The following is a 13,076-nucleotide window of genomic DNA, read 5'->3' on the forward strand; positions in this document are numbered from 1 at the left end:
AAAAAAAAAAAAGCTTCAGTGAAGTAGATATATTTTTTAAAAGAGGAACACTATCCAATATTCATTAATTTAAAAAAGCAATAGGGGAACTGAATCCTCACTTAAGGGAGCGCCCCTGAATCATGTCCCTCAAAAGGCACTCAAATACAGCTTAAAGTAGCGTTTTAAATATTTCAGCATCGAAAAGTTTTCGGGAGAAAACTCCCGAATCCCTTCCTCTAAGTTCACCACAAATGTCCTTAATTTGAGTTTTTAAGGCTTCAGTTTCTAATTTTTTTTTCAATTAACCGTACATACCCCCTTTACCTATATACATGAGTTATGACAGCCTAAAACTTTTAATACTTTAATTTCAGAAAATTTTTGACAGAAGCTTCCGACTCCCTTCCCACTTAAGTTATCCAAAGATAGCCCAAAACAGAGTTCTTAAAACTTCAGAAACGAAAATTCTTCGGGCTGGGCGGCGGAATACCCCCCTCTCCTTGTGTGAAGCAGGCACACTAAAGGCAGTGTAAGTTTGTGTTTAAGATTTATTTTTCTATTAAAAGAGCAATTTCCCTCCCCACATCGCCAAAGACAACCCAAAGTTTTAAGACTTCAATTTCAAAAATGTTTCGAGAAAGACCCCGACTTCTTAAAGTCTTTACTCACTCAAAAATAGCCAAAATAGCATTTCAATACTTCAGCATAGAGAAATTTTCGGGGGAGAGAGACCCCCCCCCCATCCGAACTCTTTCCCCTAAGTTTATTACATTTGACTTAAATTTGTGGTTCCTCTGCTTCATCACCGAAGAATTTAATTTCTAAAATTTATCGAGAGGGACCCTTCGAATTCCTTCTTCTTAAATTCCTCAAAGATTACCTAAAGCAAAGTTCTGAATACTTTAGTTTTGAAGGTGGAACGGGACCCCGAACCCCACCATCTATGCTCATTAAAGATTGTCTAAAGTTGCGCTTTTAAGACTCCAGTTTCGGAATTTCCCCCAAGAGACCCCCACCCCCCTCTCTTGACATTGCCAAAGACAGCCTAAAAGTTTTAAGACTTCAATTACAAACTTTTTTTGGGAGTGGGGTCCCAAATACCCTTTCTTTTAAGTTATTTTAGTATAGCCTCAAATAGTTATTAATGCATCAGCTACAAAACATTTTTAGGTTAGGACACCGAAACCATCTCTCATAAATTCACCAAAGATTGCCTAGATTAGTGTTTTTAAGACTCCAGTTTCTGATTTTTTTTTAACCTCACCCTCCCCACTTTTACATCATTAAAGACAGCCTAAACATTTTTGACCTTTTTTTTAGTTTGCAGAAGAGAAATTCCAAACCACTTCTAGCTTCCAAAATGGCTTAAAATTAAGATTTTCGATTTTTTATTCTGGAGCCCTTAAGTAACCTCCCCCCCCCCACCCCTAGATTCTCCAAAATATGAATGTGTTAAGACTTCAGTATTGTGGGTTAATTTGCGGACTTACCCTCTTTGCAAAAGCAGCGTTTTTTCGCAAACTCGTGCTGCCGTTATTTTTCTCGTTTCCTTTCTCCTACCCCCCATATTTCCATTCTAGCGAGTGTTAGATTGAAAGTCATTGGAATTTAGTGGTACTTCAAGTCTTAGAATATTTTACCAGAAATATTTTAAAAATGCAGGAACAGTTACCCATCGGCGTTTCAAACCAGCTTGAAATTTGCCAACGATTTTTCCCAGAATTCCCATTCTCATTAAAATCTTCAAAATTCCTGATAGTTCCCGTTTTACCTGGTATAATGGACGCCCTTTGATGTAGAGTAAACATTTCATTCCGTCAGCAATCACACTCAACCAGTGATTCAGATTCAACTCAAAGACAATTTAAGAGCGCACATAATTTTCATTTATGCGTGTAAAGTTCGCAAAAAAAAAAAAAAAAAACCGCAAATGAGAAAAAAAAGAAAGGATGATCGAAAATAGCAGGTGAAAAGTAAAGACGAAAGGCAATTAATTCGAAAAATTAGTGAGAATAGTGAGCAACTCTGCGGTCTGCAATACAGTGAGTTGGAAATAACAGAGCTACCTAAAAACAAACTGTGTAAGTCTAAAAGCCACTCCTCCAAAAGCACGTTGCAAACAAAACAAGCCCACGGCAGAAAATATGGAAAGGTCCAGGAATTAATGCATATTTTTCAAACACTCAATTTTTCTTTTTTTAGTACAAACTGAAGGAAAGTTATTGAATTTCTTTCCCTCTCGATCTCCGTCTCGGAAATTTTGTCCCAGACGGAAATCCGTCCTGAGACGGAAGGTCTTGCACCCATGTTATAACCCCCTTCCTTTGTGTGTCGGGTGTTAAAAAAAGTTTTGAATTTTATTTTACTAACACCTATGTTGTTTTTTGAAGATACAGAAAAATAAAAGGACTAAAAAATAAGAGTTTACCTGAGGAGGATTGATGACAGCAGAAAAGTTCTTCACTCCGAACATGCCCAGGTTAGACACAGTAAAAGTGCCGCCCTAAAGGAAATGAAAACAAGGTTAGTAAAAACATTTGCAAGACATTTGTTTTTTACAGACACAGAAAGTTTACCCAGAAGGAATGACATATTAATATAATGATAGCATTTATCAATAGCTATATTTGAAACAAATCTAAGAAAGTTCTTCTGCCTTTGTATAGAAGTTTGATAAGCTCTCATTTGGAGTATGATGTTCAGTTTTAGTCTGCTTATCTTAAGATTTTTTTTTTTTTGAAAAGGGTTCAAAGAAAGTCTACTATAGTAGGGGAAAGCCTAACCTGGCAGCATTGCAATGCTTTGATTAGAATCTGTTGAGCCTTCACAACATTGCCAGGTTAGGTTTGCCCCAGGGGTGCCCATCCCCCCCCCCCAATATTCTCAACCCTCTCTTTTTCATTCATTATTTTTAGCTTTCTTTTTTTATTTGATTTATTTTTAAAAAACATTTTTATCAATTTATTTTTAAATTTTTTAATTAATTTATTTTTAAATTTTTTTAATTAATTTATTTTTAAATTTATTTATTTATTTATTTTTAATTATTATTTTATAAAAAAGTTCTGTACTACACCAATAACATACACACACAGCAACTAATAAATAAATGAAATGAAATATTAACAGAATAAAATAAAGTAAAATAAATAATTTGATTTAAAAATAAATCAATAAATGAATTTAAATAAATAAATTTAAAAAAAATTAAAATCCCCCCCCCCCAATTTTGATGGCACCACTCATGCCATAATCCTCCCCCCTACCCCGTGGGCACCACCCGGTTTGCCCCAACTATAGGCTAAACTAAGGGGACTTTCAGATTTAGATTATGATGCCAGACTTAAAAGACTTAATATTGGTACAAATCCTGTAAATAGTAATTATTGTAGTAACGTAACCTGTAAATAGTTTCCCGTATTGAATATACAACCCCTATACATTCGGCTGAAGTATACGATCCCCCTATTTCTTTTTTTGTTCATTGATAAAATTTGATAACGGTCTACTCTTTTCCAGAAGCGTTTGGAATATTTGAGAGTTCTCTTTCGATGTTTATAAAAAGCGTCCCGCGTGATAAAAAGTTTAGTTTCGATTGAGAATTTGTACTGAGAGTGTGTATTAGCTCTGTTTATTGCGAGGCATTTCGCTGTGTTGTGTTCGTATTTGGAAGTAAATACGTGTGTAAACGTTGAGTTTACGGTGTTGTGTGATAATTGCTTAATTGCTGATGAATAATTTAGCAGTTGTTGACGATCTTTCCTGTACATAGTGTAAATAAATTTCCTGTGTTTTTATCAAGAACTGTGTCTTCATTTCAAGAAAGTGGAAGTCGCACCGAATCCTTTACAATATGTATAGCCTGGAGCAAAGGAGAGTCAGAGGGGACATGATTCAGTTATTTAAATTCATCAAAATAAAAGATGTTAATGGGTTAAATTTTAGCAACGAAAGCAGAACGAACGGTCACTTTTTTAAGCAATTCTGTATATATATTTAAAATATTGTATTAATAACAATCTATTTTTAAAAAATCATCAAAAATTAAAATCTTTTTTCATACACATTTCTCCTTAAAGTGTGGAAAACTAAATCTCACCTGGAATTCTTCGGGCCTCAGTCTGCCTTCCCTAGCTTTGGCAGCCAGAGCTTTCATGTCAGAGCTGATTGTAGATAGACCCTGGACATTCAAAAGATTACAAATAAATAAAAAATAAACTGAAAAAGGAAATATTACAGTACTGGCTTACTGTGGGGTGTTATAAAATCTTCTGCTTTAGATTAAGTGATGATACAAATTCATTTGAAAATGTAAGACTTGTCTAATTTAAGTCACTATTAGTTGGAGTCAAAAAATCTGCTTTAGGAGAGATATTGTAAAGATAAACGGGGTATATGCTACATTTTGAGTTTTCAAATCCATGATGTTTTACAACTTCTGCTTGTAATTTTCTATGTCTGACGCAACGGAATGTTTTCCGAAGAAACATACACTTTTTTACAAGAATTATCCGAGTTAGTGTTTCGTGAAAATTAAATTGCAATTGTCTGAGTTATGCTCTGGAGATCTGTTTCTGGAGATTCAAAATGGAGCAAAATATAATGAGCTGAGCTAAAATTATAACGAAAAAAAAAATCAAGGCTACATTATGATTTTCATACTACATTGCCATTCTAAACATCTTTATCTCACTTTTAAATCTAATTTTGTATCCCAAAATCCTAATAAATTTATGATTTTCATCCTGTTGATCAAAATTAATTTTTACAAGTCGTATAAGCTTGAATAGACTCGGATGCAAATGGATTGAAATTTCGGCGTGGAGTGAAAAATGACAAGTATGCCGGTTTTCAATTACACATTATAAAACACAAAAAAGATTGAAACTAATTGGTAACCACAACATCATTAGTGTCTAAGTGGTAGAATCACATACGAAATGAAAACGAGTAAGTTTTATAGGAGCATGCTCTATCAGATTTCAAAATTCAAAAAAATCAGCATTTATGCATAAAAACACAAAAAACAACCAAAATAAGCAAATTTTACATCTAATCGGTAAACTATGGTACTTCTGTATGTTCTAAGACACAAAATCCGCAATCAACTGTTATTTCCCACGAATTTCCAGCATTATTTTGTTGAAAATCATGATTTTCCACGACAAATTTTGATCTCGGTCGAAATCCACGACTTTCCAGGTGTGTGGATATACTGTATGAAATAAGAAGACATACAGGTGGTAATACTAAAATTTTTCTAGTATATTACTATCTACAAGTCAAAACATATTGAGGGGTGTCCTGTTATCTAGGAGAAACTTTTTATTTAACCTGTATTTTTGAACCACCCTAATGAGCCAGTTTATAGAAGCGTGCTCAATTAGATTTCAAAACTCAAAAAAAATCAGAAATTATGTGTAAAAGCAAAAAAAAAAAAACAGTCAAAATGAGTAAATTTTACATCTATTCAGTAAAATATGGTACTCCTGTATGCTCTAAGACACAGAATCCACAATCAACTGTTATTTTTCCCATGAATTTCAAGCATCATGGGCTTGACGTACTGACTGACGTATTGACTGACTGACTGACGTACGGACTGACTGACGTACTGACAGACTGATGTACTGACAGACTGACGTACGGACTGACGTACGAACTGACGTACTGACTGACTGACGTACTGACTGACGTACTGACATACTGACAGACTGACGTACTGACTGACGTACTGACATACTGACAGACTGACGTACTGACTGACTGATGTACTGTCCAGTATTTTGTTGAAATTCATGATTTTCCACGACAAATTTCGAACATGGTCCAAATCCACGACTTTCCAGGTGTGTGGATACCCTGGATGAAATAAGAAGACATCCACGTGGTAAGTACACAGCTTTTATACTACTTTTGTTGTTTATGTACTCTGGTGGACTTTTGAATTTCTGTGCCGAGCTTTATCATTTGTCGTATTTTAGATCGTATGTACTGGGGCAGGAAACGGGAAGGAATAAAGAGCACTCACCTTGGAGTCGGCAGAAAAGACGATGGGTGTGATGAGGCCTGCCTCTGTGCTGACAGCCACACAAATGTCCACACTGTTGAACCTGCCAAGAAATGAGGAGAATCAGACAGAACAAGTAAATGACTATTTTTTAAAATCATGATTTAGATGCATAACTTTGGAGACAAAGCAAAATGAAGTATGTTCAGTGCATGGGGCAGTGAGAAACAAAGGGATACATACAGTGAAGCACTGTTTATACATTTCTCTTTTATACATTTTTATTAATTATACGTTTTTTAAATTGGCCCCTGCAGAGTCTAATACACTTTAACCTATATCTGTTATACGTTTCTTCATTTGTATGCTTTTTTCATACAGTCCCTTCAAAAACTAATAAATGGTGATTCACTGTAAATGCCAAAATTAAAAATTTGGAGATGTCGCGAGGTCCAATTGGCCACGAACATGAGAACATATGAAGAATACTTGAATATAAAATAAACTTCTTTTATTTACAACTAGTGGCACCCGCACGGCTTCGCCCGTAACAGAAAAATTAAAAGGTCTTCTGGTTCGCCTGTATATTTACAAATAATGTATGGTGGATTTTCTCGCCAATTGGCTTGTACCGACGTTACGGTTCCACGTTATGATGATTTCGTAATTTATGATAGTTTTTTTTCCTTAAAATTGGAATAAAAAAAGAACCACATCGAATTTTCGAAACATCGCTTCGAGGTGCACACCCCCATGCTACATACTAACTCTGTGCCAAATTTCATGGAAATCGGCCAAACGGTTTAGGCGCTATGATCGTCACAGACATCCTACAGACATCCACCGGACAGAGAGACTTTCTGCTTTATTATTAGTAACTAGTGGCACCCGCACGTCTTTGCCCGTAATAGAAAAATTAAAGGTCTTTTGGTTCGCTTGTATATATTTACAAATAATGTATGGTGAATTTTCTCGACAATTGGCTTGTACCGACGTTACAGTTCCACGTTATGATAATTTCGTATCTCACCCATTGGCTTGCGCCCATGGTACGATTCCACGTTATGATAATTTCGTAATTTATGATAGTTTTTTTGTTCTTAAAATTGGAATAGAAAAAGAACCACATCGAATTTTCGAAACATTGCTTCGAGGTGCACACCCCCATGCTACATACTAACTTTGTGCCAAATTTCATGAAAATCGGCCGAACAGTTTAGGCGCTATGCGCGTCACAGACATCCTACAGATATCCTACAGACATCCTACAGACATCCTCCGGACAGAGAGACTTTCTGCTTTATTATTAGTAAAGATTTAAAAACATAGACGTCGTACATCCTGCCACCATTACACCTGTACATTTACCTGTACATTTACCTGTACATTTACCATTATTGTACCATTATTGTACATGCAAGTGGGAGCCAGAATCTATTTACAAAGCAACTCGCTTTATAAATAAATGTTTTTGCTGTTGCCACGCACTCGGTGGCTAAACTGTTCAGTATAAAGTAAAATTACATGCAAATTCAACTGAATATGCAAAAATAATAAGTCCTCCACAGAGACATTCAGTACAAATGGCAAGAGAACCTCTCTGTTTTAGGGCAAGAAGTGGTACTAGTAGCTCTGGTGGGTGCTGCTACATCATGATTTAGAAAAACATTTCAATGAAAGCCTACCCAGGATCTGAATGTTAAATGCGTTTTACTCGAAATTTTAAAAACTCCACTAACATTCTTTTGCTTCTCACTGCTCATATGTAAACAGTTCTACTGATCATTTATAGGCAAGGGCGCCCATACGGGGGGAAAAGCAGGGGGGGGGGGGCTCAAGCCCCCCCAAATTTGAAACTAGAACTTCCTTGCTTTTAGTACTTTTTTCTTTGCAAAAATGTAAAAACATTTCTTCTCCAACAATTAATGAATAAGTTACTAATCTGTACTGAAATCGGTTTCTATGGGGAAAATATCCTGCTAAACCATGGGGAAAATATCTGAGCCCCCTTGTTTATAGGGATAATCTAAAAATATCCTTAATTACTCAACAGATTTTTTTCCACCGTACATGTTTACACAGTCTTAAAGGAAAAAATAAAATGTTCAAAAAATAAAATTAAATAAAATAAAAAAAAAATAAATAAAATCATAAAATAAAATAATAAATTCAAAAAAATTATTCCCACTTCCAATTTTAAAAATCCCACTTAGAATTTTGCTCTGAGGGTGAGCTCACATCTTTTTCTCCCTGGGTAGAATACTTCCTATTTTGACTTATTTTTATATCCTTTTTGATGACATGTGTAATGTTACACTAGCATTTTGTTATACTTGTGCAGTAACCTTTTAGAATCTGCTTCTGGTTTTTGATACTTCTAATTTTTTTCTGAAAATTCAATGTATACAGAACAAAAATGCATTTTTAAAAAAATCAATAATGATAACATAGGTAGAAAGGGTGGAGACCAGGTGCTAAATGATAGTGAATATTTTTAGCAGTAGTTTTTTTTTATATTTTGAATCGCTGCGGGGCAAGTAGTATTGATCTTCATGTCTGGATTAAGGGTTCCCAAAATGGGCTGTGCGACACAAAATGTCCACAGTATTAATATACAGGTAGTTATCAAAATAATGGAAACACCTCAGAATAAAAGTGACATTTTTGAATGCGCTTTGTAAGTAATAAAGAATGAAATTAGCTATCTGTTTTTTTTTTTATAAATACAGTGAAACTTCTCTGGATCGACCACTCTCGGTTCCTAAAAAAAGTGATTGTTAATGGAGGTTAGTCGCTCTGAGAGGTCATTTTTGAACATACAAATACAGCACCAATAGCTGTTTCTTCTTCTTCCTGCGGTGTATTAATCAAGATCATTATGATAAGAATGTATTTAAATAAAAAACCTTTTTTTTTAAATTTTTTTTCAGAATTTTGACTAGGATGTATGGTGATGAAATGTAGAATGCTTCTTTACTGAAACCAATTCTTGAACTATTCAAATGTGATAAAAATATATTTTGTCCACTGTAATGAGCTAGGAATGCTCCATTCTATCTTAGGAATGCTCCGTTCTATCTCCCCCCCCCCCTCTCCTGTAAGCAATCAAGAAATTCCAAGAAACAACTCTTTAACAATGTTCTATTCTTATCAACCGCCCTCAATGACAGGCGCCCGCTTGACTTGCCTCGACATGTGCATGTGCCACCTTAGCTTCACAAGTGCCCGAAAAACAAAACCCTCCTTTTTGAGAACTTTTTGAGGTTCCAAACAGAGAGGGCAAGAAAGGAACACGTTTGGACCCACAGGAGAATAGGTTTTAATCCCTTATTCTGTTTTTTTCCCCACCTTCATTAACATGAGAAAACTGATCTGTGTACAAATTAAATGTTCTATTGCTTTTCTTTTGTTGTCACTCTCTTTTTGAGTTTTCTCTAACAAAAATTCCTATATTTGTCAATGCTGAGATTCACAATTTTCCGGTCGTTGTGAGAGGTTTCAACTATCTTTCCCAGAGGTATTTTAACATTAGTCATATACGAGGAAAAATTGGTGCCTCAGAAAAGTGGTTGTTAATGGAGGTGGTCACTATATAGAGGTGGTCGCTCATAGAAGTTTCACTGTAGCAATGTACATATTCTGGTACTATTTGGTGGTTTATCGGAAGTTCTGGAAGTCTTGAATTTTTTTCAAGCATATGAAATATCGGACCTCTCAAACTTTTAAAGAGGCCAACTTGTTGGAGCACATCTAGCTAAAGCAAGTGTAACTGAAACATTTCAACTTTTTAGCACATCTAAAAGTACAGTATCTAAAGTCATAACAACATACACACAGCGCGGTAAGACAAGCTCGGCAAAGCAAAATAGTGGCCGGAATGAGAAGCTCAGTGAAATAAACCGACGGGTATTGAAGTGGATTGTAATGTCTAAAAAGCGAACAACAACAAAAGTGACCACCGAACCCAATCACCATATAGAGCCACCAGTGTGAGCAATTAAAGTTAGAAGGGCACCTTTATAAACAGAACATTTACGGCAGAGTAGCGATTAACAAAAAATTTTTCCAAGTGTTTCCATTATTTTGATAACTACCTGCATATAAATACCACAAAGAATATATAAGCATGTGACGCATGTTCCAAATACAAATCCACAGTTTAAGTTTGATCTCGACCAAATTTGGCAGGGAGGTACTTGGACACCTGAGAAGAAACATAAGAGGGGTTTCGAATGCCGAAAAAAGAATCGGGCCATTCGAGTTTTAGTTTTAGGATCTGAAAAAAGTATTAGAAGGTTTTTCTTTCCGAAATAATTATATTTACTTGATTTAAGTCCCATTCGAAAGCCCACGAAAAATAGCCCTGAAGTTGATTTACTTCCTTCAAATTTCAAAAAAAAAAAAAAACTTTTTTTTTCCAAATCACCGCGGAAAAAGTTATAAGCATTTTAAAGCCCAATGGAACATTTATATCAAATCGGAAATTTATTGCTTGCTAACAAGCTCAGTTTGCATTAACGTGAATTAAATCATTTTTGATCTGTTGCCATTTTTTTCTCGACTCTGAACAGACAAAATTCTTGATTTTGTTTCGAGGTAAAATTTTACTCTTTTGATTATTTCCCCCCCTCCCTTTTTTGTTCTGCAAACAGAAGATAATCAAGAATTTTAGTTACATAAAACACACCGCCAGCTCAGTCATTTTATCAGGGGACCACTGCAGTTTTTTGCTTTTTAGCACTCATCAGCCCAATAAAAAGTGACTGAGCTGGAGGTGGAAAACCTTTTAAAGGAGCCAAGATAGCCAAACAAACTGGTAGCTAATACAGAATTAGCACTGACCAGACAAGTGAAAAAAACTGATTTCAGTTGTATTAATGGAGGGTTGCATTTAATTCATTCAGGACTTATAGATTTGCTGTTAATAAAATTTAAGAATCATTATTTTGACAAGAAATTTCACATTTTTTCCCTTTCTTTTATTTAAGCCTAATTGTTGAACATGACTCACTTGACATAACTTTTTTTTTTCGAGGTAGACCGTGCAAGGCGGTACAACGCAGATGGAATATATAATTTAACAGAGATAGGTTGGGGTGCCATGAAAAAATACTAATTCTACAAAGGGTGCTGCGAAATAGAAGAGTTTGGGAACCCTGGCTAAAATTAAGACTATATGCCATGTGGGATCTTGATCCAGGAAAAGCTCATGACTCAGACTAAATGGAACAACGAAAAAAAAAGCAGGATATAAAATTACATATCGCCATAACCATAACCAGTGGCGTAGCTAGACCCGACTTTCGGGGGGGGGGGGTTACTTCTTATATATATATATATATATAATCGCTTGGAATTTTTTCCTTTTCTTCTTTTTTTTTTCTTTCTCTTCTCTCTTCTTTTTCTTTTTTTTTTTTGAGACTAACTTTTCGGGGGGGGGGGAGTTTGTCCCCAAAACCCCCCCCTTAGCTACGCCCCTGACCATAACTTACTGCCTGATGAATGTCTCCTGCCACGAAGAGTTGACCTCCGGCACCTTCTTGCAAGCGAGGGCTGAAGCCTTGAGGATGAAGTCGTTCACCGAAAGCTTGACGCCATCTTTACCCAGCATGTCGTTGAGATCCTTCCTCAGGCTGGAGAGAGAGAAGGTTTTTAAGCAAACACACTCATAGCCACATTCAAACAATTGCACTAGAATTCATTGAATGACAAGCTTTTTCCTCTAACAAGTAACCCTACCCAAGTTTGAATTCCTGCGTGCGATTGGAATAAACTTTGGTACAGTGATAGAACACTTAAAAATATTGAATCAGTGTTTTTATTTATCGGCAACAAACACCTTTAGCAGGGTGAAAATTACACCTAAATATTGGACAATTGGGCATTAGAGGGTACAATATATTCATTTATTTTAAACTAGTGGTACCCGTACGGCTTTGCCTGTAATAGAAAAAGTAAAAGGTCTTTTGGTTTGCTTGTATACTTACAAATAATGTATGGTGAATTTTCTCGCCAATTGGCTTGTACCCATGTTACGGTTCCACGTTATGATAGATTCGTAATTTACTCGTCCATCTTATGATAGAATCTTATGATAGAATGGCAAGCTTTTTCCTCTAACAAGTAACCCTTACCAAGTATGAATCCCCGATTGGAATAAACCTTGGAACAGTGATAGAACACGGGAATTAGAGGGTACAATACGTGAAATACACTGCCAGCTCAGTCATTTCCAGCCGAGGACTGAAGTTTCGTGCTTATTAGCACTCATCAGCCTGGCATAGGAAAGTGACTGAGCTGGAGGTGGAAAACCTCTTAAGGAAGCCAAGAGTGCCAAACAAACTGGTAGTTAATATAGAATTAGCGCAGACCAGACGAGTGACCAAAGTAATGGTTCGGTTCAACTCGAGGATTGAAGGCAAGGCAAGGTATATTCAGTAAATTTGTTTGGCACTCTTGGCTTCCTTAAGAGGTTTTCCATCTTCAGCTCAGTCACTCTCCTATGCCAGGCTGATGAGTGCTTAGCTTTTATGCTAAAGAACTTTTGAACCCAGCTTAAACCCTGCTTTGAGTGTCAACACTATTAATGAAAATGATGTACAGTCAAAATGTTGACTCTTTGATTTTTACGTCCTTTACCCTACTAATGCAAATTTATGCTAATATAACAGTTGTGAGGTTGTAATGAAGTTTTTTATGAAACTGGTATAAATTAGTCAGTAATAGTCTTGTATTAAAGATATAAATTGAATTTTTGAGTAAAACTTATTTGTGTGAAATAAATCATATCTTTATATTTTAAATAATTATCATATCCAGTATATCTCTATTTACATGAAATACACCGCCAGCTCAGTCATTTCCAGCCGAGGACTGCAGTTTCGTGCTTATTAGCACTCATCAGCCTGGCATAGGAAAGTGACTGAGCTGGAGATGGAAAACCTCTTACGGAAGCCAAGAGTGCCAAACAAACTGGTAGCTAATATAGAATTAGCGCAGACCAGACGAGTGACCGGAGCAATTTGTTAGGTTCAACTCGAGTATTTCATATATTTCTGCTTTAGCCCTGGCTATTGGGCGGTAA

The 13,076-nt window shown here is 35.8% G+C and overlaps 1 protein-coding gene across 1 annotated transcript in view; it reads right to left on the reverse strand.

Moving 5' to 3' along the window:
- LOC129232800 (dihydrolipoyllysine-residue acetyltransferase component of pyruvate dehydrogenase complex, mitochondrial-like) overlaps positions 1-13,076 on the reverse strand; it is a 56,505-nt gene that overhangs the window by 14,595 nt on the left and 28,834 nt on the right. Inside the window, exons 7-10 of the mRNA XM_054866900.1 lie at positions 11,485-11,625; positions 6,014-6,095; positions 4,082-4,162; positions 2,411-2,485 (exon numbers count right to left, since the gene is read on the reverse strand). Coding sequence (XP_054722875.1) covers positions 2,411-2,485; positions 4,082-4,162; positions 6,014-6,095; positions 11,485-11,625 — 379 coding nt within the window. The remainder of the gene's footprint in view (positions 1-2,410; positions 2,486-4,081; positions 4,163-6,013; positions 6,096-11,484; positions 11,626-13,076) is intronic.

The sequence above is a fragment of the Uloborus diversus genome, unplaced genomic scaffold (assembly GCF_026930045.1).
Source record: "Uloborus diversus isolate 005 unplaced genomic scaffold, Udiv.v.3.1 scaffold_14, whole genome shotgun sequence".
In the NCBI taxonomy this organism is placed as follows: domain Eukaryota; kingdom Metazoa; phylum Arthropoda; class Arachnida; order Araneae; family Uloboridae; genus Uloborus; species Uloborus diversus.